The sequence below is a fragment of the Primulina huaijiensis genome, chromosome 6, assembly GCF_012295235.1.
Source record: "Primulina huaijiensis isolate GDHJ02 chromosome 6, ASM1229523v2, whole genome shotgun sequence".
NCBI classification, from domain to species: domain Eukaryota; kingdom Viridiplantae; phylum Streptophyta; class Magnoliopsida; order Lamiales; family Gesneriaceae; genus Primulina; species Primulina huaijiensis.
Genome location: NC_133311.1, coordinates 19,783,973 through 19,806,104, shown reverse-complemented (window position 1 = coordinate 19,806,104; position 22,132 = coordinate 19,783,973). Strand labels below are relative to the sequence as shown.

Below are 22,132 nucleotides of genomic sequence, written 5' to 3'. Positions count from 1 at the left end.
ATGCAATTCTACATCATGATTATTTGTAACGTATGTTGTAATGAAAAACGATATTAAAGAAAGGCTTGTGGCCCGTAGTCGCTCTCTTAATTAATCAACTTGTTGAAATCCCAGAAATTCGTCTAAATATCATTTTACAAGAAAAGCTATATATCTTTTTTTTTAAAAGTTAAGCAATGCATTCAAAACAAAATAATCCTAGTCAAATAAATCATTGTACAAGAAAAATTGTTATTTGTTTGACATAACATTTGATCCAAGAAAAAAAAAAAAACAACCCCAACATTTCTAATTTTACACAAAGATAATTTTAAGTTTGAGGAGTATCAATATTTTTATAAGCGTTAGGTTTATAAAGAATTGGATATATTACGCATGTGTGTCAAATGAAATCAAACCATAGATTAGAACTTCCTTAAATTTTAAAACAAATTGAACTCCTAAAAAGATAGATATGGGTTGTGATGATATGGTAAAAATCATATCATATCATCAATTATATTTTAGAGATATTACAAAATATTACATGGATATGCACAAATCTAGTTATATTACAAAATTTCATATCATCTAAGACTCTAAGCATATAAATAAAGGGCTCCTAACCCTAATCAAGGTACGCTTTCATGTACAATTATTTACATTATTATTGTATTTTATCTCTCAAATACTGACTTGAGCGTCGGAGTGACTTCGCCTCCGGGCGAAGTCGTCTCACTTGTTTTCTTTGATACACAGTTATATTTTTTGGTGGTTCGGTTCCCTTCCATTGATGAATTCGGTTAGTAATAATAGGTTCAAAGTATTTTAATAGATGCGAATTATTTGATCGCATCAGGTTGTTTTGTAAGTGTGAGATACATACATACATACACAAGTATATAGATCTTGAAAGCTAATAAAACATTAATTAATTACATATATTTGTTTTGTCCAACATTTGATTTAAGTATTGTAAATCAGAATTATCATTCATCATCCATCGTTCAAATCAAAGGGTGCATTATTTTTCCAAATGCAATTGGAAGTTATTATTACTTTGAACAAGAAAAGTCGCCTACTAACTTCCGTAATCAATATTTAATTCGGATCAATTGCAATCAGCATTCCTAATATAATATTATATTATTTCTAATAGTTTGATCTCAAAATGTTTGCTTGGAAACAAACAAACAAACAAACGTCCTTACATAGCATTTGTAATCTGATAATGTTGACAATCGAGGGATCTAGGACAACTCGATCGATCGTTAATTTACATGTCAGTCATCGCTTCTACCTTTTGGATGCAGCCAAGTAAAGCAAGAAAATCCCGGGAAAAACGTACGAGATGGATGGATTTGAATTTGTGCGAGAATTTAAAATAATTAGGTTAAAAGATGTATTTGAAATTGAAGAAAAAAATATACATGAATATCGCATTAAATTTCAAATCCTCAGTTAATTCTAACTTTTGGATAAAATGAATACGATGAATTTGAAATGTAGATTTAAAATCAAATCTATCAAAATCTTTCAGTTTTAATGCATGTAAAACAATAAATCTCCAAAGTAACAATATAATTAGGAAATTTATGTTGTGGTTGGATTGGATGATCTTTATTTGAAGGAATTTTGAATTAAAGAGTCCTCCAGAAAATACCTGCTAGATTCATCTAAGTAGTTGACCCCTTCTCCTATTAACAATATATTTATATTTTTTGAGCGATTAATAATTGAGCAGGTCTCTTGTGAGACGGGCTCACGAATTTTTATCTGTGAGACAGGTCAACACTATCGATATTCACAATAAAAAGTAATACTCTTAGCATAAAAAGTAATATTTTTCATAGATGACCCGAATAAGAGATCCGTCTCACAAAATACGATATGTGAGACCGTCTCACACAAGTTTTTTCCTAAATAATTAGATGCTTCAAATCTCTTATTCTTTAATAACTAATCTTATAATGTTTCTAATCGGATAAAAAATCTTATCTCTAGCTAGTTTAATTTATGATGCATGTCAAGATCAATTAATTTAATAAGATTATATTTTTTATCAGCACTCTTATTATTTTTTAATTAAATTGTATTAGGGTTCTTATTATAATAGTATTATATTAAGAATATTATATTAAGAATATAATTAATACTCTGTGTAAGTATGTAACTTGCATTCAAACAGAGAATTAGTATTAATAATGTTTCAGTTTCATATTTAGTTCTCTCGATTGAATTGAGTTTTATTATTTCGTTTGAAATATCGTTTCCGCAACACCAATTACTCTGTGTTTTGTTTTAATATTGGTCAAAATTTGCAAATATAAGTTGTTAATCCACCAAAACAACCTGGGAAACTCCAACAAAAAGAGAATGCTGGAAACATCCGTCACAGTTTCTTGTTCATCGATCTTACCTATAATTACAATACAACAAAGAAAAATAGGTGATCAATTCGATGAAAGCTAATCCCTTTAAACTTCCCATAAATATTTAGGCACAGAATCCCAAAAGCTCAGAATGACAGAATCCAACGCGAAGAAGCTAGATTTTATGAAATAACGACCCAACCCATCCCAACCATGTTTCCGGTTTCCAGTTATTACAATAATCATCGTACCTGGCCCTGCTTTGTCTTCTTGTTCCTTTTCTGTCTCCCGCTTTTTCCCGCCATGTTTTTGCCCGATTCTATGCCCGAACTGAAAGCCGAGGGGTTGTCAAACAGCTCGTGGCATGGTTTCATGCGGTTCCTTGACGCCGGAAAGGGTGGCTGCATCGACGGCATGGCGGAGCTTAAGCGTTACTTTGGCCGCTTTGGGTACATGCCCTTTTCGTCCCGAGATCATAATTTTACTGATTTTTTCGATGAGGAATTTGAATCGGCTTTGGTTTCGTATCAGAAAAATCTGGGTTTGTCGGAGACGGGGAAGTTGGATTATGATACGATGAGAGTGATTGTCTCGCCGAGGTGTGGCGTCAGCGATGTTGTTCCCGCCGCCGGTGGAAGGTTCAGAACTACGAGGCACTTTGCTTACTTTGAAGGCGAGCCAAGGTGGGCTCGACCAACTCCGATGACGTTAACTTACGCTTTCTCTCCTGCGCATATGATCGACTATGTGAATTCGACGGACGTGAAGTTGGCTTTCAGGAGCGCTTTTTCGAGGTGGTCCGCGGTGATTCCGGTGAATTTTACAGAGGCGAGGAGCTACCCGTCGGCTAACATAAAGATCGGGTGGTACAGCGGTGATCACGGCGACGGGGAGGAGTTTGATGGCGTCTTGGGGGTTTTGGCGCATGCTTTCTCTCCGGAGAACGGCCGGTTCCACCTCGACTCCGCGGAGAGGTGGGCGGTGGACTTCTCGGCCGAGAAATCGAAGGTGGCGGTGGACTTGGAATCGGTGGCGACGCATGAGATCGGACATCTGCTGGGGTTGGGTCACTCCTCCGTGAAGGAAGCGATTATGTACCCGAGTTTGAGTCCGAGAAAAAAGAAAGTGGAGCTCCGAGAGGATGACGTGGAGGGTATACAGGCCCTATACGGGTCAAACCCGAATTATAGGTATGATTCGAGGTTGGAATCTGATATTTCCTCAAGTTGGGGAATGGGTGGTTCGGATATTAGAACAAGAATGTTAAAGATAAGTGGTATTCTTGTTGGGATTGCAAGTTTACTTTCTTTGGGATCGTGATTTTTCATTTTTTTTTTAAAAAAAAACTTTTTTTAAAAAGATTTTGAGAGTGATAGTTATACACATAATTTATCCCTTGTTTTTTTTTAAAAAAAATGATTTATATGTTCTTTTTATTTTCAAAGAATTGTAAATACATACATATATATGTATCGTTTGAAGGTTGAGTTCTAGATTGGACTTGGAACCCTGGGAGGGGTTGTTACGGTAGGGGACGGAAGTGGACTTGGGATTCTTGAGGTAAGGTTTGGTTGTCAAACTTTTCAGGTCAAAATTATTGACCTCAACAGCAAACATTTGAAGATTGACTCTTCAACCCTATGGTTATTTGTCAAATACTATATATGCTAATCAAACCAAACAATTTAAGATCCTAACGATTACATTTTTTAAAAAAAAAAATTAAAGCAGCTTATAGATCAAATTTGTTAGACGAATCTATTATTCGATTTATGAAAAAATATTAATTTTTTGTCAAAATATTATTTTTATTCTAGGTATGAACTATGTTACTCGTTCACATATATAACTCCTTGAAATCATCTCACAAGAGAGATATTCTTAAATTCATTTAATTAGTATTATAAATTTAAAGGTTTGCTAAAAAATGTGTACCCGGTTACATAACATGACATGTGATGAAAAATTTAAATGAAATTGAAATTAAATATACATCGATTTCGTTGAGAGGGAAGATTTTTTTTTAAGCAAACCTTAAAAAAAATTTTAAGCAAACCTTCAATAATAACTTTTTGGCTTTTCAAAAATTTTTTAATTAAAGTTTTTTAAATTTTTATTATATAATATTTATTGGACGCGATAACAGATGGATGAAATTATTGAAACTTGTAAGCTCTTTTTCATTATCACCTTTTTTTTTTAACAACATAAATGTGATTTGCTAGGAGCGGATGCCATTCCTTGTTTTGTAAAAGACAAAAAGTTGGATGAAACGGTTTCACGGGTCGTATTTTGCGAGACGGATCTCTTATTTGGGTCATCCATGAAAAATTATTATTTTTTATGCTAAGAGTATTACTTTTTATTCTGAATGTCGATAGGGTTGACCCGTATCACATATTTAACGAAATTGTTTAGATCTCCTAAAAAACAAAATCATTTTTAGGCAATGTCAATAAAAAGTAAAAATATAGATATGATTTCATTTTTTATTTGTAAAAACCCTCTAAATTTCAGGCTTATCCATCACAAAAATCGGAAGTGTCGCCGGAATTATTCAGTTGTGTACTGTACCGTACGCTTGTCTTTCGGCGAAGATGGCTTCAAAATGCTGCCGTATTTTCAACAGAGCTTCCATTTCCAACCTGAAATCCGCCATTTTGAAGCCAAATCTAAAAGCAAGCACGACGTCGTTTTCAAGAACACCCTCTGTATCCTCACCCCTTCGCCCTTTCTTTGTTTCCAGGTTTGTTCTTTTTTTTGTCCTTCCCTTCTTCGATTTTTATCGTATAATATTTGTCGATCATTGGCGTATTGTGTTTTTATCAAGATTCAAGCAGTGCTGCTGTCAAAATTTGAATTGGTTTTCATCGATTTCGATTGTATCAAACTAATTGCTATCACTGAATCTGTTATTAATTGATGAAAATTGCGGATTAGGACGCCGGGGGAGTTGGGTAGCGTGGCATCCATGCTTCCTCTGCATAGCGCAGTGGCAGTGGCAAGGATGACGTCATGCCTGAGCCCATCTTCTCGGAGTTGTAGGGCTCTTTCCCAGGGTACACTTTGCTGCATTTCTCAAAATCCCTAGAGTCTCTTTGTCCTGTTTATTGTAAATAATGAAAATTGTCAGCTACCGAAATTTATGCTCTATTGGTTGATTTATGGAGTGTATGTTTGCACCTAAAAAAGGGTTATTAACACTCCCTGTTATATATGACAGATGTTATAGAATGTCAATTTGCAAAAAGTTAAAGAAATCTTAGCGATGAATTTGAAATTCTGACCGTGGGAGGTAGATGGAATATCACAATAAATAAAAAAGTCATCAACTTTATAGACTCAAATCATTAAATCTGCCCCTATTCTTGTTTGGAATTTGAATGATTTAATGAGAAAAGTACATTAATTTGGAGAATCATTTGTGGGAAGGAATAGGAAATAGGTTGTATCTGTCTGAATAGTCATTTTAAAAAGGTTAGTTGATTGTTATCTGATTGAAACTAAAATGGGTGCAGGATATAAATTTACACCACCTATAGATGTAGATTAAAATTGCGATTTTGCCCCCATCAAGTTTTAGTAGCCCCAGTTACTGATCGGTGCATAAAATTCTGTATCTAGTTAATTCTTAACACTGCCAACAATGACAGTGAACCCATTTCATGTGTTATATCTTCCCATTCCCGTAGATAGCCTTTTTGACCAATATCTGTAGCTTCTGTGTGTGATTATGAAAGCTTTAGCACACATTCACTTTCTTAAGCGCTTAATTACATGTGACAATTGAATTAACATTTAAAGGGTGCCTTTACAATAATCCCAAATAAATTTATAGTTCGTTAGTTGATTCACAGACGTCGTTTCAATAATTCCCAGCGGTCCTACCCATAATTTGTGAACCATCCAATTTCAGTGGCCCTAGTTTGCTTAGCAGGGCATGACTTGATGCAGTCAAAAGTTTTCATTACTATTACATTACTCTCGAGAGTTTGTCAATGTTGATAGAAGTTTGGCACATTGTACAGGGAGAGTCAAGTTCATATGATTTAAGAATTTCTAGACCTTGTAATGACTTAAATGATTAAAAAATTCCTGAAATACGAATGCATTGTCGTTTTTCGTTTATTCGGTCTATTCTTAGGTATGGTTATAGGGCACTGCCTCCCTGGAGAATTACGTGGGCATATCTTTTAGGGTGAAACACATTTATCAGCTATCTAACTGGAATATTTGGATCTGCAATCACATGAGTTTCCACATGGTTATATGAATCCCAGACTTTTGTGAGGTCTTCCGTTATCATTTGTTGCATTGCCTTTTTGACAGTTGACTAGCAGCCTCGAGGAAATATATCAGTTTGATAGACTCATAGACACAAAGATTTCAATATATCGCCTTCCTTTCTTTTAGTGTATTACATGCCAAAAGTTTCTTGGCATGTTTCTTTTGTCAAATGCACATGGCTTCATGATTTTGTCGCTGTTGAAATTTTACTGGTGGCTTTGTGCAAACTTGAATCTCAACAATCATATCTTGTTAATTTTCTAGCAGCAGGTATTCAAACATCTACTGGCCTGGTAAACACAGTTGGAAATTATAAATTAGAATTTGTTTTTAAAGTGTTCCATATGTGTGGTGTTTTTAGGCTCTATACCGAATCTATAGTTTCTTTTGGGGTCATTAATAATTAAAATATTGAAATTAGATAAGATAACTGGAGTAATGAATATAAATGCAAGTACTGCTAATTGTTGAACATGTGCTATCAACCTAAAATGTATTGATCTATTTTAAGCTAACTTACTAGACCACCAAGCCCCTGATTATTTCTGGCTAGCATCAATGATCAATATGGTTTTATTCATATCTAGAGATGACTAGGAAGAGAAGTTCACCAGATTCCGGCTTGTGAATATAATTGTATCAAGTTCTATTTCAGTGTTATTTATGGGTTTGGTAAAAATAGTGATGATAGTTCTCCTTTCTCCAGATGAAACTGATGGAACGTAAGAAATACAAGGCGTATGGCCGAGTCAATTGCTGTAAAGTTGATCCTGAAGATATTTCCATGACCTTTTAAGGATGTTTAGAATTAACTATCGTCAAAATACTTACCAAGATGTCTACTGATTTAGCTTTTGTGCAATCGCATGTATACCAATTGGGGTTTGTGTTTAAACATCGGTGCTTATTTAAGTTTCTGGAGATGGTTGGCCCTTTGCACGTCCGTTTTTCTGACATAGAGCTCTTTGTTTTTCGTCGTATCAGAGCTGGGTCTATCGGTTCCAAGGTGACTTTGCTTGCAGATTGCAACAGAGGGTATCTTCATTTGAATGGGTAAACTACATTTTGTCATAAGTACATCTCGGCACGCGGTATCAATATATTCGAAAAACTACTTCAAGCTGCTGGAGGATATTTGCTATCAATAATTTTCCTAGCAATTTCAATTTTCCTTCATCCATCCACATTCGTTTTATACTATAGGCACTTTCTATTTGTTCGTGCATTTAAAAGTTTTTATAGCATTCTGGCAAATTTTGAATGTGTTTACCACGTCTTATTGGGCATTTCTGGAAAAATTTTGGATCTAAAAATTGCTTCATAAATATGATTGGAGCCTGGAGGCATTATCAAACCAAGAAAACTACCGAGAAACTGATAGCCACATGAATCTTATTAACTCATACTCATATTCCAAGTTGGGGTGCTGGCTGGTTAAGGGATATTTGGTGTTTGTAATATCTTCCTTTCATCGCCTGCTTATTTATTAAAAAAAATATATTTTATGGTAAATTAACAAAATATATACCCTTCAAATAACTTTTAAAATGTCGTCATAGGGTTGTTATTTGAATTTTTACTCACTATTCTTATTCATTCAATGCATATATTAATTTTTCTCATGCATATACATCCATCATCTGAAAAATTATAATTTTAACAAAATTTTATTCGAGTTGAATCGCACTATTATCTTGTATGGTATCTATATTATATATGGTATAATGTGAATTTGTAATCCACCTATACCTACGATATCTCATTTTCCAAAATTCTCAAGTCTTACATAATATTTCTCTAAATATCTAAATTTTTGAAACTGTGAAAATATGGTTACAGTTTTTTTTTTGTAAGTTTATTTTAATTGCGATTAATAAGAAAATTAAATAAATAATTAACGAAATAAAAAAATTACGCATCTGGAGCCTTATCATTAAAGAACATTGCTCTGGCGTATGCACAATCATATATTCATTAACCATCGATTCAAAGAACTGGTTTGCTACCTTCAGAGGGATCCTAACATGCCAGACACGCTGAAAATACATTGAGAAAAGTAATTTCATCAGGCTGTAAATTTCTCATTGTTTTCAACTTCTCGAAGAGATGAATCACCATTCTGAAGTTACCATTTTGAGCATATCTCGATATCATTGCTTTCCATGTAACCAAATTCTTTTCCGGAAGTGAGTCAAATGATTTTCCAGTTTCCTCTATCTGCCCACACTTAAAATACATGTCAATCAGAGCACTACCAACAACAATATATTCATCTAAACCATGTTTCAACACCCCATGATTTTCCAGTTTCCTCTATCTGCCCACACTTAATTTTTTATAACACAGTAATAGCATCGTCTATAACTCCATACCGAGCAATGCCATCAATCAGTTCATTGTACGAGATTGTATCAGGTTGTGGCATCTGAAGCGTAAAAGTGTATGCCTGTTTAAGTTTCCCATTTCTAGCATTTGCTGCAATAATTGAATTCCACGAGATATTATCCTTCTCAACCATTTCTTGGAAAACCGCCGTTGCCTCCATGGTGAAACCGCAGTTTCCATACATGTTAATCAAGCAATTAGCAACAAAAACACTGCACCACACACCGTATTTCACAATCTTAGACTGCACCGATCTTCCCAGCTGAACTCTACTCAGTTGTCCACAAGCGGATAAAGCAGCAGTAAACGAAACTGCCCATGATTGACATACCCGGAAATTAATGAATTCCAAGAAGCCACAGTTGGATCAGAAATTTCAACAAACAAATTGTTAAACTTGACATAAAAATTAATCAAATCCGTGGAGACAAATACATCGGAATCGAACCCAGATTTCAGAACGTGGCAATGAAGCTGTTGGCCATGAAAAAACAGACCAGTATTAGTACATGCACGGATCGAATAGATTATGCTAGAGACATTTGGCTTGAAAGTATTTGTTACGGCCATATCTGAAATCAAGGCGCCCGAAGAATCCATGTACGACATGGGATTGATCCATGTGGTGGATTGTCTTTCAAGAACTGCAGGAAAAGTTCTGCTGATGAATGAATGTGCTTTGATTCCACGGATAAATGATGGATAATTTGAGAACAAAATTTCTAGCATCACAATTTTGAATTTGTGATGGCTTTATTTCCCAGTTTTACAATTCAAGATTAGTTACAGTCGGCTCAAGAATTATTTAGTTAAATAAACTGGTTTCATTGTCGTGGTTGATCTATCATGCATGATTTGTACGTTATTGCATGAGTAGTTGGTGTGAATCAAAATGACAATGATTATGAGTTGTATCATCATAAATTTTAAAAAATTATGGCATGAGTTCAATAATTTACTCATTTTAAATCAAATGATAATGATTGCGATCTCTATCGCTGGAAATTAAAAAAAAAGCTATGATAGCTATTTTTTTAAGAAAAATTATTATTTTTTAAAACATAGGTAGTAAAGGAATCCAATACAAGCAAAAAAGTGGGTGTTTTTAAATTTCTAAGATGTTCACTCTTATATCTTGGTATTATTTTTAGTTTTTTGGGGTATAATGCATGAAATTTTAATATTTACACAAGTTTTACCATTATAAATGGTCATTATTGTGTGTAAATAAGTGAGAAGGGTAGGGAGAGATTTTTTTTAGCATGGGGAGGGAGAGATTTGCTCCAACGTTATAGGGAATCCTTGCTTTGCTCCATAAAGAGAGGTTAAAAGTTAAACCATTTGTATTTGTTGGCTTTCATAGTCCAAAAACTTCAGACCCTCAACCTTCCATTAATCATTCAAAAATAAAAAATAAAAAAAACCTTCCATTAATCGTTCTACTTCGAGGCTTCCATAATTGAAAACCTTCCTTTTCTGGAGATAATCTTTGCTTGTTTCTTAATTAATCATAAAAAAATAAACATTTATGAGAATGGCTTTGCAAGAAAATTGCAGACATTCCCATATCTCAAGAAAGTGACTGAGATATCCAAAAAAGGAAATGAATTGTTAAAAAGTTGGTTCATTGCAGGAGTTATATTTTTGCCAAACTTGTCGGTTGATTATTACAAGATTTTTTTTTAAAAAAAAAGTGAATTTTTCAATTATAAGGCATGCAAGCAAGGTTCATCAAGGGGGATTGCTTAAAAATGATGGGCAACTGGAAGAAACTGCAGTGGATTGAAGATGTTGGTATAATTGTGGGATTGATAATAGTTCAGTTCATGTATGCGGGGAACTCAATTTTGCTGAGTTATCTCTTGAAACTTGGGTTTCAGCCTTCTTCTCTTGTCATTTTTTCTACATTTGCCACATTTGTTTTACTCTCTCCTCTAGCCATCTTCTTTGAAAGGCAAGTCCATTTTATTCTATGCTGTTTCTTCGTCTGTTTTGTCTGAATTTTGCGTGAAATTTGTATATGTTTTCATGTATCCAATGATGTATGAGATACACAATAATTTCATTGATGGCATGCGTGTTTTTAATATTAAGAAATGTGATTTACTTGATGAAATTATACCATGAAAGAAAAGAAAAATCAAATGCTTTAAATAATTATATATATTGGATTATGTTGATGTTTGCAGGAAGCAATGGCCTACCAAATTCAGTGTCAAGTTATGGATTCAACTTCTTTTACTTTCTTTTGGAGGGTAGGTTGACGTTTCTTCTTCTATTTTTCACTTGTTTACTGCATCCTTTTACATATATATTAAACATTATCATCATGTCGTTGTAGATTCCAGAATTTTTTTTAAAATAAAAATCCAGAATTTTAAACGACGGCATAAAAATCTAAGAGTTTACTATAGTTGAAAGTTGAAGACGAATAAATAAATAAATTAATTAATTGGAACAACTAATCTAAAAGAACTTTTCGATTAACTCAACTGTTACTGAAGGCTTTAATTATTTGTTAAAATTTTTATCTATCATAGTATGAGGAGAACGCTTAACTTCAAAATAGGAAATTTAGTTATCTTACGTCTCCTATATATATATATCATCATCATTAGACATTCGGTCTCTAAAAGTCGCAGTAATTATTTGATTGAATCCATGCTGCTGCTGCATGTGCTATTAGTATTATCTTCTATTCAACAATGACTTTATTTGGTATTATATGCTGTAATTTCACATTCTCTTGGGTACTTCAAACATAAATGTGCAGGAATATTGCAATTTCAGTCATGTAAGTTAGTCAGTTTTTTGTTTTAGTTTAGTAACTCGTCAATGTTTGGTTTTCATCCATTAATTTAAATTTTTTTTGTCTTGGTTCTTATTTGAAACAAACACTCTAACTCATATAGCTAGAATAAAACACGTATTATACACATTAAAATCTATCTGAACAAAAATAAATGGAAACAACAAGCTTTTTTCCTCACACTTTGAAATATTAATTGTCGTTTTGCTTTTATTTATCTCCTTTGTTTTTGTTTATATTTATTTTGATATGTAATATGAGTTTATTTTCGATATATGAGCTACGCAGAAGAATATCGATGTCAGATAAACAATATTCGAATGAGTTAGTGACTTATGACAAATAAAAGACAAAAAAAATTCCAAGTTATTGAATTAAAGCTAAACATTGACAAGTTATGAAACTAAATATCAAAACAAACTAAATTACATAACTAAAATTGTCATTTTCCCTAAATGTATTGTTGAATATACCAGACAAAAATAAAAAAAATGCAGAGCTCTAAAGTTGGCGAAGTATTATGTAGTTTTATGCTTTAACAGATACAGTATAATGCCAATCTTTTGTTCGTGTTTTCAGTGTGACTGTATTTCAGTCTCTGTTCATGAAAGGTGTCAGTCTCACTTCACCAGCTATGGCCACAGCAATGCCAAATCTTGCACCAGGACTTGTCTTTTGTATTGCCTGGGCTTTCAGGTCAATCCCATTTCTCCCCATTATCATCATACTTATAATCTAAAATAGCCTAATTAATCATGAAAAAGATAAACATTTGAATGCTCCATTTTATAATAAAGGTTAAAATCCATTGCAGATTAGAGAAAATAGAGTTGGCAAGCATATACAGCAGAGCCAAGATTGCAGGGACTTTACTCTGTGTTGTTGGAGCACTTTTAATGAGTCTGATGCAAAGCACGGTGCAATACCCATCGGCGAAGGAGGCTCAAGTCTCGAATTCGTCTTCACCACCTAATAACACTTACGACGAACAAACCTTGATCGGTTGCATGTATCTAATTGCAGCTATTTTTGTGTTGTCAAGTCAAATCGTTTTACAAGTACGAACGTCTAAACACATGATTATATCAGGAGGAGCAAGATAGATTGTAACTTTTGTCCCGCACGTTTCAGGCTACAACTTTACGCGATTTTCCGGCCCCTATATCCTTGTGTGCAATAACATCACTCATTGGTGTGGTTCTTACTGCCATGGTTCAGATGATTGAAGATAATGGATGGGATACTGGATGGCCTTTGCTAACTATTCAACAACTCATTGGCTACTCCCTTTTGGTAATTCCATGTTGCTTATCATTCACTGTCACAACCATTTCCTTTCTGCATATTCGTCATCAATGATTGAGACGTGATACATAAAAATCCTTGCTCCTTGAGTAATCAGTTAACTATTGAATGAAAACAGGCAGGCAGTGTGAGTGGAATGTGTGTAAGCTTCAACGGATGGGCAATGAAGAAAAGAGGTCCTGTCATGGTGTCTATATTTAACCCCCTTGCGACGGTCATTTCCGTCGCACTATCAGTAATAACTTTGGGAGAATCCATTAGCATAGGGAGGTATATTCAATCAATACTCCGAATCAAGAAAATATGATTGAAAATTCTGGAAAGTATTGAGTCAGACCCTTTTGAATTCCAGCCTTGCAGGTATGTGCCTCATGTTCACCGGTCTCTATTTCGTGCTCTGGGCTAAAGGGAATGAAGGTTTTTCCATCGATGATGACAATAACTCAGTGGAAAGTGAGCACGATGTGGAGAAGCCTCTATTATGTTGATATGACTAGTTTTAAGGATGAGAAAATTTAATTTAGGTACGTAGGATCCCGAGAGGAAAAAATGTCGTGGAGATGTGTTGCACGCATGCTTAGAAGTGCTAGTTCGCGTTGGCAACAACATGAACTCGAACCAGACGATTGTATTCATCAACTAGCAGTATCTTAGTGATTGTTCTTTATGAAAGAAACAAACACAACAGGATGTCATATCGATTTAAATTGCTGCAATGTGTATTTTTGTTTCACAAACAACATTTTGTAAGCATATGAAAATGTTGGAAATTTACCGAAACAAATAGGGATAAACTTGTATCTGATACCATGTTTTTAAGATGATGTTTTTTCCATCCGCATGGCTTTGATCATACTTGTATTCATAACCAAACGCTGCTAAAATAGTTAAATCTCTTATAATTTTCTCGTATAACATTGGTGAAAATAACCAAAATAATTAAGTTAGAGAAAATATTTTCAGCTTCATCATAGTACACATGTCCTCATAATCTGTTTTTGCAGGTCAACAAAAGCTAAGAAATCGAACTCTAAATATATATAAATAGAGTATTATAAAAAAAATATATAGCAAATAGTACGGATCAGCACATGAATATTTTAAACTGCTAACCAGGCGAAGAACATAAAAAGAAGATTGCCTTACCTCCGGCTCCTTCCAAATAAATGCTAGCTAGAGCATTTCAACTATTGTATGCAAAAACCAGAAACTATTATATAGAGATGTTGCAATGACATAGTGAGACGAGTTGACTCACAACCCACCCGACATTAGTCTTAACGGGACAGGCCGACCCACCTTATTGTTTTATTGGGAAATCACCAACATAGTCCACTATTTTAGGTGTCGAGATGACTCGACCTGACATGTCTAACCAATTTTATGCATAATTTGTTACTCCGCCATTGTGACATGTCGGAAAATTACCAAACATAATCACTTACCTATTTTATATGACAGGGTAGGCCAGCCCAACCCATTTTAACATTTCTACTTCTATTCCTGATACAAAGTGAATATTCAATATATATTCTTATACATGAAAGCATGAGATGATCGATGCTGTAAAGTTTTCAAAATACATATTTAATCAAGAATTCATGAACATGCCCCCTTCGGCGCTGAAATACAAAATGCTGCATAAAATTGTTCATAAAGCTAAGACTTGTGAGACACTGATAATTTACTCAACATTTCGTATATACATAGCCCCCTTCAAAGTTCATGTCCATCTAGCACTTTTTTTTTGTATTTTTTAAATACTCTGTCAAAAAAGAGAAACATATGATCAAGGAACTCTAAGCTCTAGATTGATTATGAGCTAGTTTTTCAGAACCAGTCATCATGTCCATGGCAACTCCAACTGTTCCAAACTGCCATTTTTTATATTCCAAGCTCCTTGAGCAATTTCATGGAATAATTGATCCCAACCCCAACTTGAATATCCGAAAAAAAACCAGTAGTCATGAACTGATTGGTTACCCACTCTAATTTCTTCAATTACGCTTTGTGTGGCCCATGGATCAAGAAAGTAAACTTCCTGTAGGATTTCTACAGATTGATTTTCAATAAATTTGTGCGTCAAAGCAACAAGAGGCAATCCACTTCTCAATACAGGACCACCAAAGGACAAAGGTGCCTCCTTTAATAAGTCAAAACCTTCTTCTTCAAGGGAGTCCCAACTGATACGTTTGTTAAAAATCAAGCCTTGAAATCCAGTTCTTTGTTCTGCTTTCACAAGAAGAATTTTAGATTCTTCAAATGGGTGAACATCCAGAAGCTTTTCTGTAGCACTTAGGATGCAGCCGATGGACAACTGAGGTCTTTCATGTAAGCCAATAGGGAATCGAGAATTCATCCTTTTCAGTTCTAGGTTTTGCAACCTGCCGTTAACTAGAACTTCATGAGATAAGCTCTTATCCTGATGAACTCCTTTGGCAGAAGTGTGGAGCTGTCAATAACCTAACCAAGTAAAAGAATAACATATGAGTCAGATTACCTCGTGATAACTTAATAGAGTCTCGGAGTTGCAATAAATTTATTCCCGGACATAAAAAAAAGGATATTCCATCCATTTAATAAGGTATGGAAAAAAGAGACAAATATCATCCGTGTTGAAACTTACTTTTGTCCATGATAAGATCGTGAACATGGCTCCCATGACCAGCCAGAAAATTAATGATATCACATACTGCTATATCTCCTTCGTAAGGCACTGGATCTTTCTTTCTTTCTGCTGGGAATAACAATAGAAGCGGATAAAGTTCCCTCTGCATATTCAAGCACATCAGAGAACAAACAATAAAGGAATTTATCTCACACATTGAAAGAATCAAAACAATAATTTCAAACTCAAATACTTTTTGAGATAGCTAGAAAGGCTCGGCAAACTACGTAAATTTATTTGAAAAATAAAATGTGACAATTAGTAAAGAATTCATAAGTGAGAAAAACAATTATTGAAGTAAACATAAAGGAAGTGTTCAGTCCATTTGCATGCTCAAAAATTTATGGTGAAAAAGATATTTCCATATAAATTCCTAACCGATCAAATGCTAGTTGGAAATATGATGTATAAATAGGCGTGAAAAACAGCACACGTAACAAAACCAGCCAAAGTAGCAGGATTCATATAATTAGCTCCAATTCCAATTAGCAAGCATCACAAAAAGGACAATCATTGAAAAAGTACTAAGATAACTTGCACCTGCAGGATAGGTATTATGATCGAACCACAGTCATTTAGTGAGCAATCCATCATATAAATTAGGGGAAGCCTCAATGTGGCATCATCATCAAACTCTGCCACAAATCTAAACAATTATCAGAATCAGCAAATAAAATATATGTATCAGCATGTATAAAGCCATACTATACTGATGAAAAGAAAAGGATGAACCAACAACAAAACTTAGAGGTAAACTGTTTGATATTCATGTATTCTCATAAACAATAACACACACACAATTATGGCAAAAAAAATTACTTAATTTTTATGCTAAAACATAAATGATTCGAAAATCAAATTCCAACAGAAATTAAGTTCGAATATAATAGATAGAGTCAATTATTTTAGTGCTAAGCATAGTTATCAAAAGAACACAGGGCATGTGCTGATGTGCCTATGCCTAAAGTGCAGCTTCCATGCTTAGGTGCACTTTAAAAATTCATGGAGCACTTTAAGAGTGTTTTTACATAGAATTATAAATTCAAGAAAAAATTACACTTCTTGGTTCACCACCCAAAATATTCACAGCATCCTCATATCAGAAGTTGAGAATATTACGCAAGTTGTCCCTCACGGTTCCACATTCACAGTCCTTCAGTGATATATAGATTATATGTCAGATTCTTTCTCTCGCAGTTCACTTTGTCTTCGAAACACAAAACAGAGTTATTCTAATTTTATTGATTTGCATTCTTAAGCTTATACAAGGTTTCTGTTCTTAGGTTTCAGTTAAAGATTTGAATAGATACTAGTCTTTGTTGATGATCAAGTTCTAAAACTATATCTCATCATATTTTAGGTCCGTACAGAAGTATTATGATTGTCATGTGTATATTGTGATGCATAAGGTTGATGCCACGTTTTGGTTTCTTATCAACAAGGTAAAACTTAGTCTTTCTTTCCTCCTCTTTGCTTATCTCCCTTTCAGATTTCCTAACACGGAATAGATTGCATCCATCCTTTCACCAATCAAAATGTCCTCAGTGTAGCCAGTCAACTCGATCATAAATTCTAACACACCATGATGAAACCTCTCGAAAAACCACATTACAGATATAATGACCGCATATAGGATCCAAATTTTTGCCCTCAAAAGCAACTAATAAATCTATACTCGAAGCCAAATGCCAGCTTCTACTATTAACATGAGTTTTAACCCATAACAAATTATTATAAAAGGTTTCAAACATCTGTGTTGATTGAATAGAGATTTAGAACACTTCCAGAACCTTATGTTGTTCAATTTTTTTCCCATCTTCATTCTAGTCATTACAAAATCAATTAATAAATCCACTTTGTCATTAATGGGATTGAACTGGCAATAGATCTTCAAGAAAAGACGAGCATTCTAAAAACAGAAAACTAAGGTAACACTTAGTGGAAATCAACGTAAAAAAAAAAACAGAGATGTAAAAGCAATGAACATTTACCACCTTTCAGTGTCAGCTTTTCCATCCTCAAACCATTTGCCTTCAGCTTTGCATACCCCTTAATTGCTCGATGCAACTCACGAACAACTAGTTCCATCCTTTGGCAAAACCCACACCAACTGTTGCTAAAAAGAACCAATATGTTCCTATCCCATGAACTATCAGAATTCTCAGTATCAGATTTATTACCCAGAACCAGTTTAGCAAAAGTACGGGCTGTTAGTAGAGGAATAGATTCTTTCTCGTGATAATCCAAATTAACAAATGGTGGTCTTGGGGACTCTCTAGGACTAGGAACTGTAGGAACTGATTGTTGGTATGGAGCAAGCTTTCCTCTTAGGAAATTATTAACAAAATCAGATAGCATGGAATAGTTGAAAATTGATCGCTCAGCCAAGACATAATGTTTCTCAGCTATCGGATCGATTATGACAACTGCTGGAATCTTTGTTTGGCCACTTAGAGTTTCAAGGAATCTGGTTTGTCCATCAATAAAGAAGAAAGAAATCCCAAAATATTTTTGTTGTATGGTATCATCTATTTCTAAGAGTCTTGTCTCCTCAACACCCCCATTGTGAACACTATCAGGTGCTATACTCGTAAGCCGACGGATATCCTCAGATATTACGGATGATTGACTGCTTTTATCTAAACATCCTTCATTGCCTTCCAGTGAAACATGCTCGGTACAAGAAGGATCCGATAGCTCCTCGTGCTGCCCATTGGAACTAATAGCTGATATTTGATTTTTGTCTTTATCAAAGGTGTCTTTAATTATGCTTTCCCCAAGGGTTTCCCCCGAAGTTAGATCAGGCTGAACCTCACTAGTTGATGGGAGAGATTCAACGACTTTGACGTCAAAGTCTGTGGATAAAAGCTGAAAGCCCGCATTCTGAGCCAGTGAACTTAACTTTATTTCTTTCTTTCGGTTAAGTGCATAAGTTAACATCTCATGCATTGAGCTACCTTGCAAGTCAGAAACCAAATCTTCCAAAGTAAGTTGCTTCCCGTCCTTCGTAATCATTACAGACATCTTATCCTTGAGAACTAAGGTTTGTGATTCTGGGAAATCTCGGACAAAAGGACGTTTGAGAGTACTCCATGATGCCCTTTTAGTGTCAGTTGTGGACTTGCCAGGCTGGACAGTGGCTAGTCCATGGATATTGTTTGATATCTCATAGTGTTGCACAAACTCTCTAAAAGCATTGAGAGTCCTCTGACACTCGATTCTTATTTGCATCGAGTCAGAAGACCTATCGACAAAAAGAAGCGCTGAAGGCCTTTTTGCAGGTAAAGTTGCCTCAGCTACACCGAAATCATCTTCCAACTGCACAACACCAATAAGATATATATAAGAAAAACAGTAAACTAAGTTTGGAAAAAGGCATATGGGTGGCATAACAAAGAAAAACGAGGTCTGGTTGTCAACATGGTGATTCATATGTTCTTAAGAAAACATCATAGCCAACATGAAACTAAATCAGTAGCCACTAGCCATAAAAAAGGATTGGAAAGGTCAGACAGTGCAAAGTTGATGCTGTCCTTTAATCAGTACATAATAAGAGCACTAAAGAAGCCAAAACTTTGACAAGCATGGCTAAATTACAATTTTATTTGAGGACACCACTAAGGTGTGTGAGAAGACTGATAGTGAAGTTGCACCGGCTCCTGCTAATAGTGAAGGTACAATCAGAGACCAGAGCAACATTAGCAAAGGATGTGATTGTAGAGCTTTCCATTTCAAGAAGATTGGTGATTAAGAATTACTGCTCGAGTGAGACAATGCTTCAAATGAAAGGCCCATAACATGAGCAAACTATTTTAAAACACCAAACCAGCATTCATAAATCTAACATCAAAAGGACCCAAGCATATATCTTGACTATAGATATTAGAACAAAGACAGAGGCATTAAGTTAATGCTTTTTCAGAAAATCTTGCCTCCACAACAGGTAAGGGCTGTTGCAGTAGAGTTCTCAGCTCATCGCCTTCCCTGAGAACCTTTGAACAACTTGGACATCCAGAAAAATACACTGCCGTCAACCATGAATTTGACTCTTCAACTTTTAGCGATGGAAGAAGTGATTTGTCATTAACCAGCGCAAAACGATGCCTCTCATGAGGTATGAAGAACTCCCTAGCAACTACAATGAACTTTTTCAAGAATAATTTAAAATGCTGGAACTCATCTACACTACATGAGGCTCCAGAACGAAATGTCAAATTCTCTGCCTCCTTCATAAGACTATCATTTACAGAGGTAAACTGGCTCAGCCAAGAAAAGCCACTGAATCCGCTGTCGATACCCAAATTGAGCTTGTCATCTACAATTCCCTATTTAAGTTGAATAAGAAGAAAAATTACTAATTAAGCACTTTATTCCTTCTCAAAACGTCTGAATGATGTGAATTAACTAACCACCATCAACCTTTCCATCATTATTCTCTTCTGATGCGGTAACTCCATCATCAGTTCCAAGATCACCTTCAAGAAATATCTTTTCAGCAATTTGTTCAAGGAAATTTAGATACTGATCTAAAAAAAGAATAACATTGATGCTGTAAAATCCAATCAATTTATGGAAGGAACTTTTGCAAACTCCTCAAATAAGTCACGCAATAACTGAAGATAATACCTTAAATATGGTAGATACACATGAGGTATAGAAGCTTAGGCATTAAATATATTTTGATTTGATAACTTTGACACAAACCCAAAAACTATAGAACCGGAGAAAAATTACAAACAAATGAAGGCGAAACATACCTAGATCACTTTCAGCCTTGATATTGCCCTTGGCTAGTAATCTTGGAATCCATCCACAAAATTCTAGGAGAAGAACAGCCTTGTCAGTTGAATCAAGGAAATCATTCAACCCTTCAGGAGAGGTTAAAGATTTTAGAGGAAGTTCTTCAGGTGAAAGTGTCATGACATAATGCACCGAGGACAAAATGCTTTGGACTCGAAGTCTTCCCCTATATTTGTATGGGAAAGCATCATGGTGGTATATTATTGTAATTCCATGACTAGCACCAAGTGAATCTGCCAGTATTCTTTCTGTATTTCTATATAAAACCATAAGCTTCAAGGTGTTGAACCTCAAGTGTTCCCTGGCAACTGCATGAGCTAATTCCATCATAAGGGACCGTGACTCCCCAGACCCTAGGGAAAAATTGAAGTCGCAGCCAATATTCAGAGATAATTCAGGAAAGAATTTAAGCAAACAGAAAATGAGATAAAATCATCATAAAATGCACTGCCAGGAATAGTACAATCAGCAACAATGCACTTTAAAATTTTAAATTGCTAATCTTGTGCCTCATGTTACAGCTCCAAAAGTATTATAACACAAATCACAGCTCGAAAGTTGAAACTAAGATGATCCCACAACTCCTTCTACAACACTGTGAATTTTTTTATAAAGCTGAACTTTCCCCACCAAAGAATGGTCATAATATTTGTTATAGATAGCTACACCAGTAGCAAACTTGGTGTGCACTACCACCTCTGAGGTGGACCATCTGGCTAGTAGCCTAAGCCAAAATTCTTTAAACATAGATTACGTACTTCTTACAAGAGCTAAAAAGCCTTAGACTCGGTGAGCAATTTCGCATAAGGGCTCCTGAGATCTCAAATCAGAAGGCCTCGTTGGATCCCGCGAATCAAACCAGGGCGACCCCGGTAATGTTTCACAACAAAATCATTATAATATCACCAGCATATAATGCTTCACCACTCCATTTTTCACAGGAACAAATTAATCAATCTAAGGTAACTCGGTAATGCAAAACGCTTGTATCAGTCTTTAATTTAACCATCAGGAAAGAAAAAAACGCTTTCATTGTCCCATTATCAATAATGAACAAAGCAGGCATCATAAACCTTGAAACTCAAGCTTCGATATTGGAATTAGTGTGCGTAAGTATAAAAACAGAAAGACAATGTCATACATGGCACGGTGACAATCAGGAGGGCGTGCGGATGAAGGCGAATGTAAGAGGAGTAATTAAATTTACTGATGATCTGCCATTGGACCTCAACGCCGCCGTCAGAAACGCGGCAGTAAACGTGACAGTGGGCGTAAAAAAGAGCAACTGCTAGCAGCAGCAGCAGCAGTCTGCTGTAGGCATACATACGATGTCGTTGGATTGATTATCTTTCTCGAGAAAGAGTTCAGTTTCCAGTGCGATTTATAATAAATCACGAATAAGAAAGATGATTGAATGTTTTGTCAAAAAATAAATGAATTCAATATTTTTTCTGTGATTTATTGTGTTTTGGTTATATATAATGTTCGATACATTTAATTTTTAATAACATATGTCCCCGAATAGAG

At 34.9% G+C, this 22,132-nt stretch overlaps 5 protein-coding genes and 1 pseudogene across 8 annotated transcripts; 3 read left to right on the top strand and 3 right to left on the bottom strand.

The window, feature by feature from the left end:
* The first annotated feature begins 2,435 nt into the window (after window positions 1-2,435).
* On the top strand, window positions 2,436-3,819 carry LOC140978031 (metalloendoproteinase 4-MMP-like). The gene has a single exon (XM_073442765.1). It carries the CDS (start codon window positions 2,565-2,567, stop codon window positions 3,669-3,671), a length of 1,107 nt encoding a protein of 368 aa, XP_073298866.1. The 5' UTR covers window positions 2,436-2,564; the 3' UTR covers window positions 3,672-3,819.
* Window positions 3,820-4,854: 1,035 nt separating this feature from the next.
* On the top strand, window positions 4,855-7,907 carry LOC140978033 (protein NONRESPONDING TO OXYLIPINS 2, mitochondrial). Of its 2 annotated transcripts, XR_012175512.1 has the most exons (4): window positions 4,855-5,097; window positions 5,292-5,410; window positions 7,345-7,520; window positions 7,623-7,907. XR_012175512.1 is itself a non-coding variant. In XM_073442766.1 (3 exons), exons 1-3 carry the CDS (start codon window positions 4,949-4,951, stop codon window positions 7,646-7,648), a joined length of 294 nt encoding a protein of 97 aa, XP_073298867.1. In that variant the 5' UTR covers window positions 4,855-4,948; the 3' UTR covers window positions 7,649-7,907. The 2 variants fall into 2 exon arrangements, 1 of the variants encoding a protein (XP_073298867.1); XM_073442766.1 differs by lacking the exon at window positions 7,345-7,520.
* Window positions 7,908-8,565: 658 nt separating this feature from the next.
* LOC140978032 (putative pentatricopeptide repeat-containing protein At5g47460) lies at window positions 8,566-9,853 on the bottom strand (annotated as a pseudogene).
* Window positions 9,854-10,738: 885 nt separating this feature from the next.
* On the top strand, window positions 10,739-13,938 carry LOC140978029 (WAT1-related protein At5g47470-like). 2 transcript variants are annotated; one of them, XM_073442764.1, is made up of 7 exons: window positions 10,739-10,977; window positions 11,213-11,278; window positions 12,412-12,528; window positions 12,647-12,890; window positions 12,964-13,125; window positions 13,256-13,407; window positions 13,490-13,938. In XM_073442764.1, the coding sequence occupies exons 1-7, from the start codon at window positions 10,739-10,741 to the stop codon at window positions 13,623-13,625; spliced, it is 1,116 nt and encodes a 371-aa protein (XP_073298865.1). In that variant the 3' UTR covers window positions 13,626-13,938. The 2 variants fall into 2 exon arrangements, with proteins under 2 accessions (XP_073298865.1, XP_073298864.1); XM_073442763.1 differs by having other exon boundaries at window positions 10,739-10,981; window positions 11,217-11,278.
* Window positions 13,939-14,980: 1,042 nt separating this feature from the next.
* LOC140979170 (uncharacterized) lies at window positions 14,981-15,496 on the bottom strand. The gene has a single exon (XM_073444506.1). The coding sequence runs from the start codon at window positions 15,494-15,496 to the stop codon at window positions 14,981-14,983; it is 516 nt and encodes a 171-aa protein (XP_073300607.1).
* A 2-nt stretch (window positions 15,497-15,498) lies between these two features.
* On the bottom strand, window positions 15,499-21,983 carry LOC140978027 (uncharacterized). 2 transcript variants are annotated; one of them, XM_073442755.1, is made up of 8 exons: window positions 21,747-21,983; window positions 20,563-20,958; window positions 20,225-20,280; window positions 19,738-20,130; window positions 17,800-19,123; window positions 16,346-16,440; window positions 15,764-15,908; window positions 15,499-15,600 (listed from the first exon to the last, which is right to left on the bottom strand). In XM_073442755.1, the coding sequence occupies exons 1-8, from the start codon at window positions 21,928-21,930 to the stop codon at window positions 15,593-15,595; spliced, it is 2,601 nt and encodes an 866-aa protein (XP_073298856.1). In that variant the 5' UTR covers window positions 21,931-21,983; the 3' UTR covers window positions 15,499-15,592. The 2 variants fall into 2 exon arrangements, 1 of the variants encoding a protein (XP_073298856.1); XR_012175509.1 differs by lacking the exon at window positions 15,499-15,600 and having other exon boundaries at window positions 15,762-15,908; window positions 16,346-16,451.
* Window positions 21,984-22,132: the final 149 nt, after the last annotated feature.

Excerpts from the sequence above, each read along its gene's own strand:
- LOC140978031 (XM_073442765.1), top strand. The coding sequence starts at position 2,565 with ATGTTTCCGGTTTCCAGTTATTACAATAATCATCGTACCTGGCCCTGC.
- LOC140978033 (XM_073442766.1), top strand. The coding sequence starts at position 4,949 with ATGGCTTCAAAATGCTGCCGTATTTTCAACAGAGCTTCCATTTCCAAC. Across the intron at positions 5,098-5,291 it reads CGCCCTTTCTTTGTTTCCAG|GACGCCGGGGGAGTTGGGTA; the intron begins GTTTGTTCTTTT and ends ATTGCGGATTAG. Across the intron at positions 5,411-7,622 it reads TTGTAGGGCTCTTTCCCAGG|AGCTGGGTCTATCGGTTCCA; the intron begins GTACACTTTGCT and ends TCGTCGTATCAG.
- LOC140978029 (XM_073442764.1), top strand. The coding sequence starts at position 10,739 with ATGCAAGCAAGGTTCATCAAGGGGGATTGCTTAAAAATGATGGGCAAC. Across the intron at positions 10,978-11,212 it reads CTAGCCATCTTCTTTGAAAG|GAAGCAATGGCCTACCAAAT; the intron begins GCAAGTCCATTT and ends TGATGTTTGCAG. Across the intron at positions 12,529-12,646 it reads TGTATTGCCTGGGCTTTCAG|ATTAGAGAAAATAGAGTTGG; the intron begins GTCAATCCCATT and ends AATCCATTGCAG.
- LOC140979170 (XM_073444506.1), bottom strand. The coding sequence starts at position 15,496 with ATGAATTCTCGATTCCCTATTGGCTTACATGAAAGACCTCAGTTGTCC.
- LOC140978027 (XM_073442755.1), bottom strand. The coding sequence starts at position 21,930 with ATGTATGCCTACAGCAGACTGCTGCTGCTGCTGCTAGCAGTTGCTCTT. Across the intron at positions 20,281-20,562 it reads CAAGGCTGAAAGTGATCTAG|GTGATCTTGGAACTGATGAT; the intron begins GTATGTTTCGCC and ends TATTTCTTGAAG. Across the intron at positions 20,131-20,224 it reads AAGAGAATAATGATGGAAAG|GGAATTGTAGATGACAAGCT; the intron begins GTTGATGGTGGT and ends CAACTTAAATAG.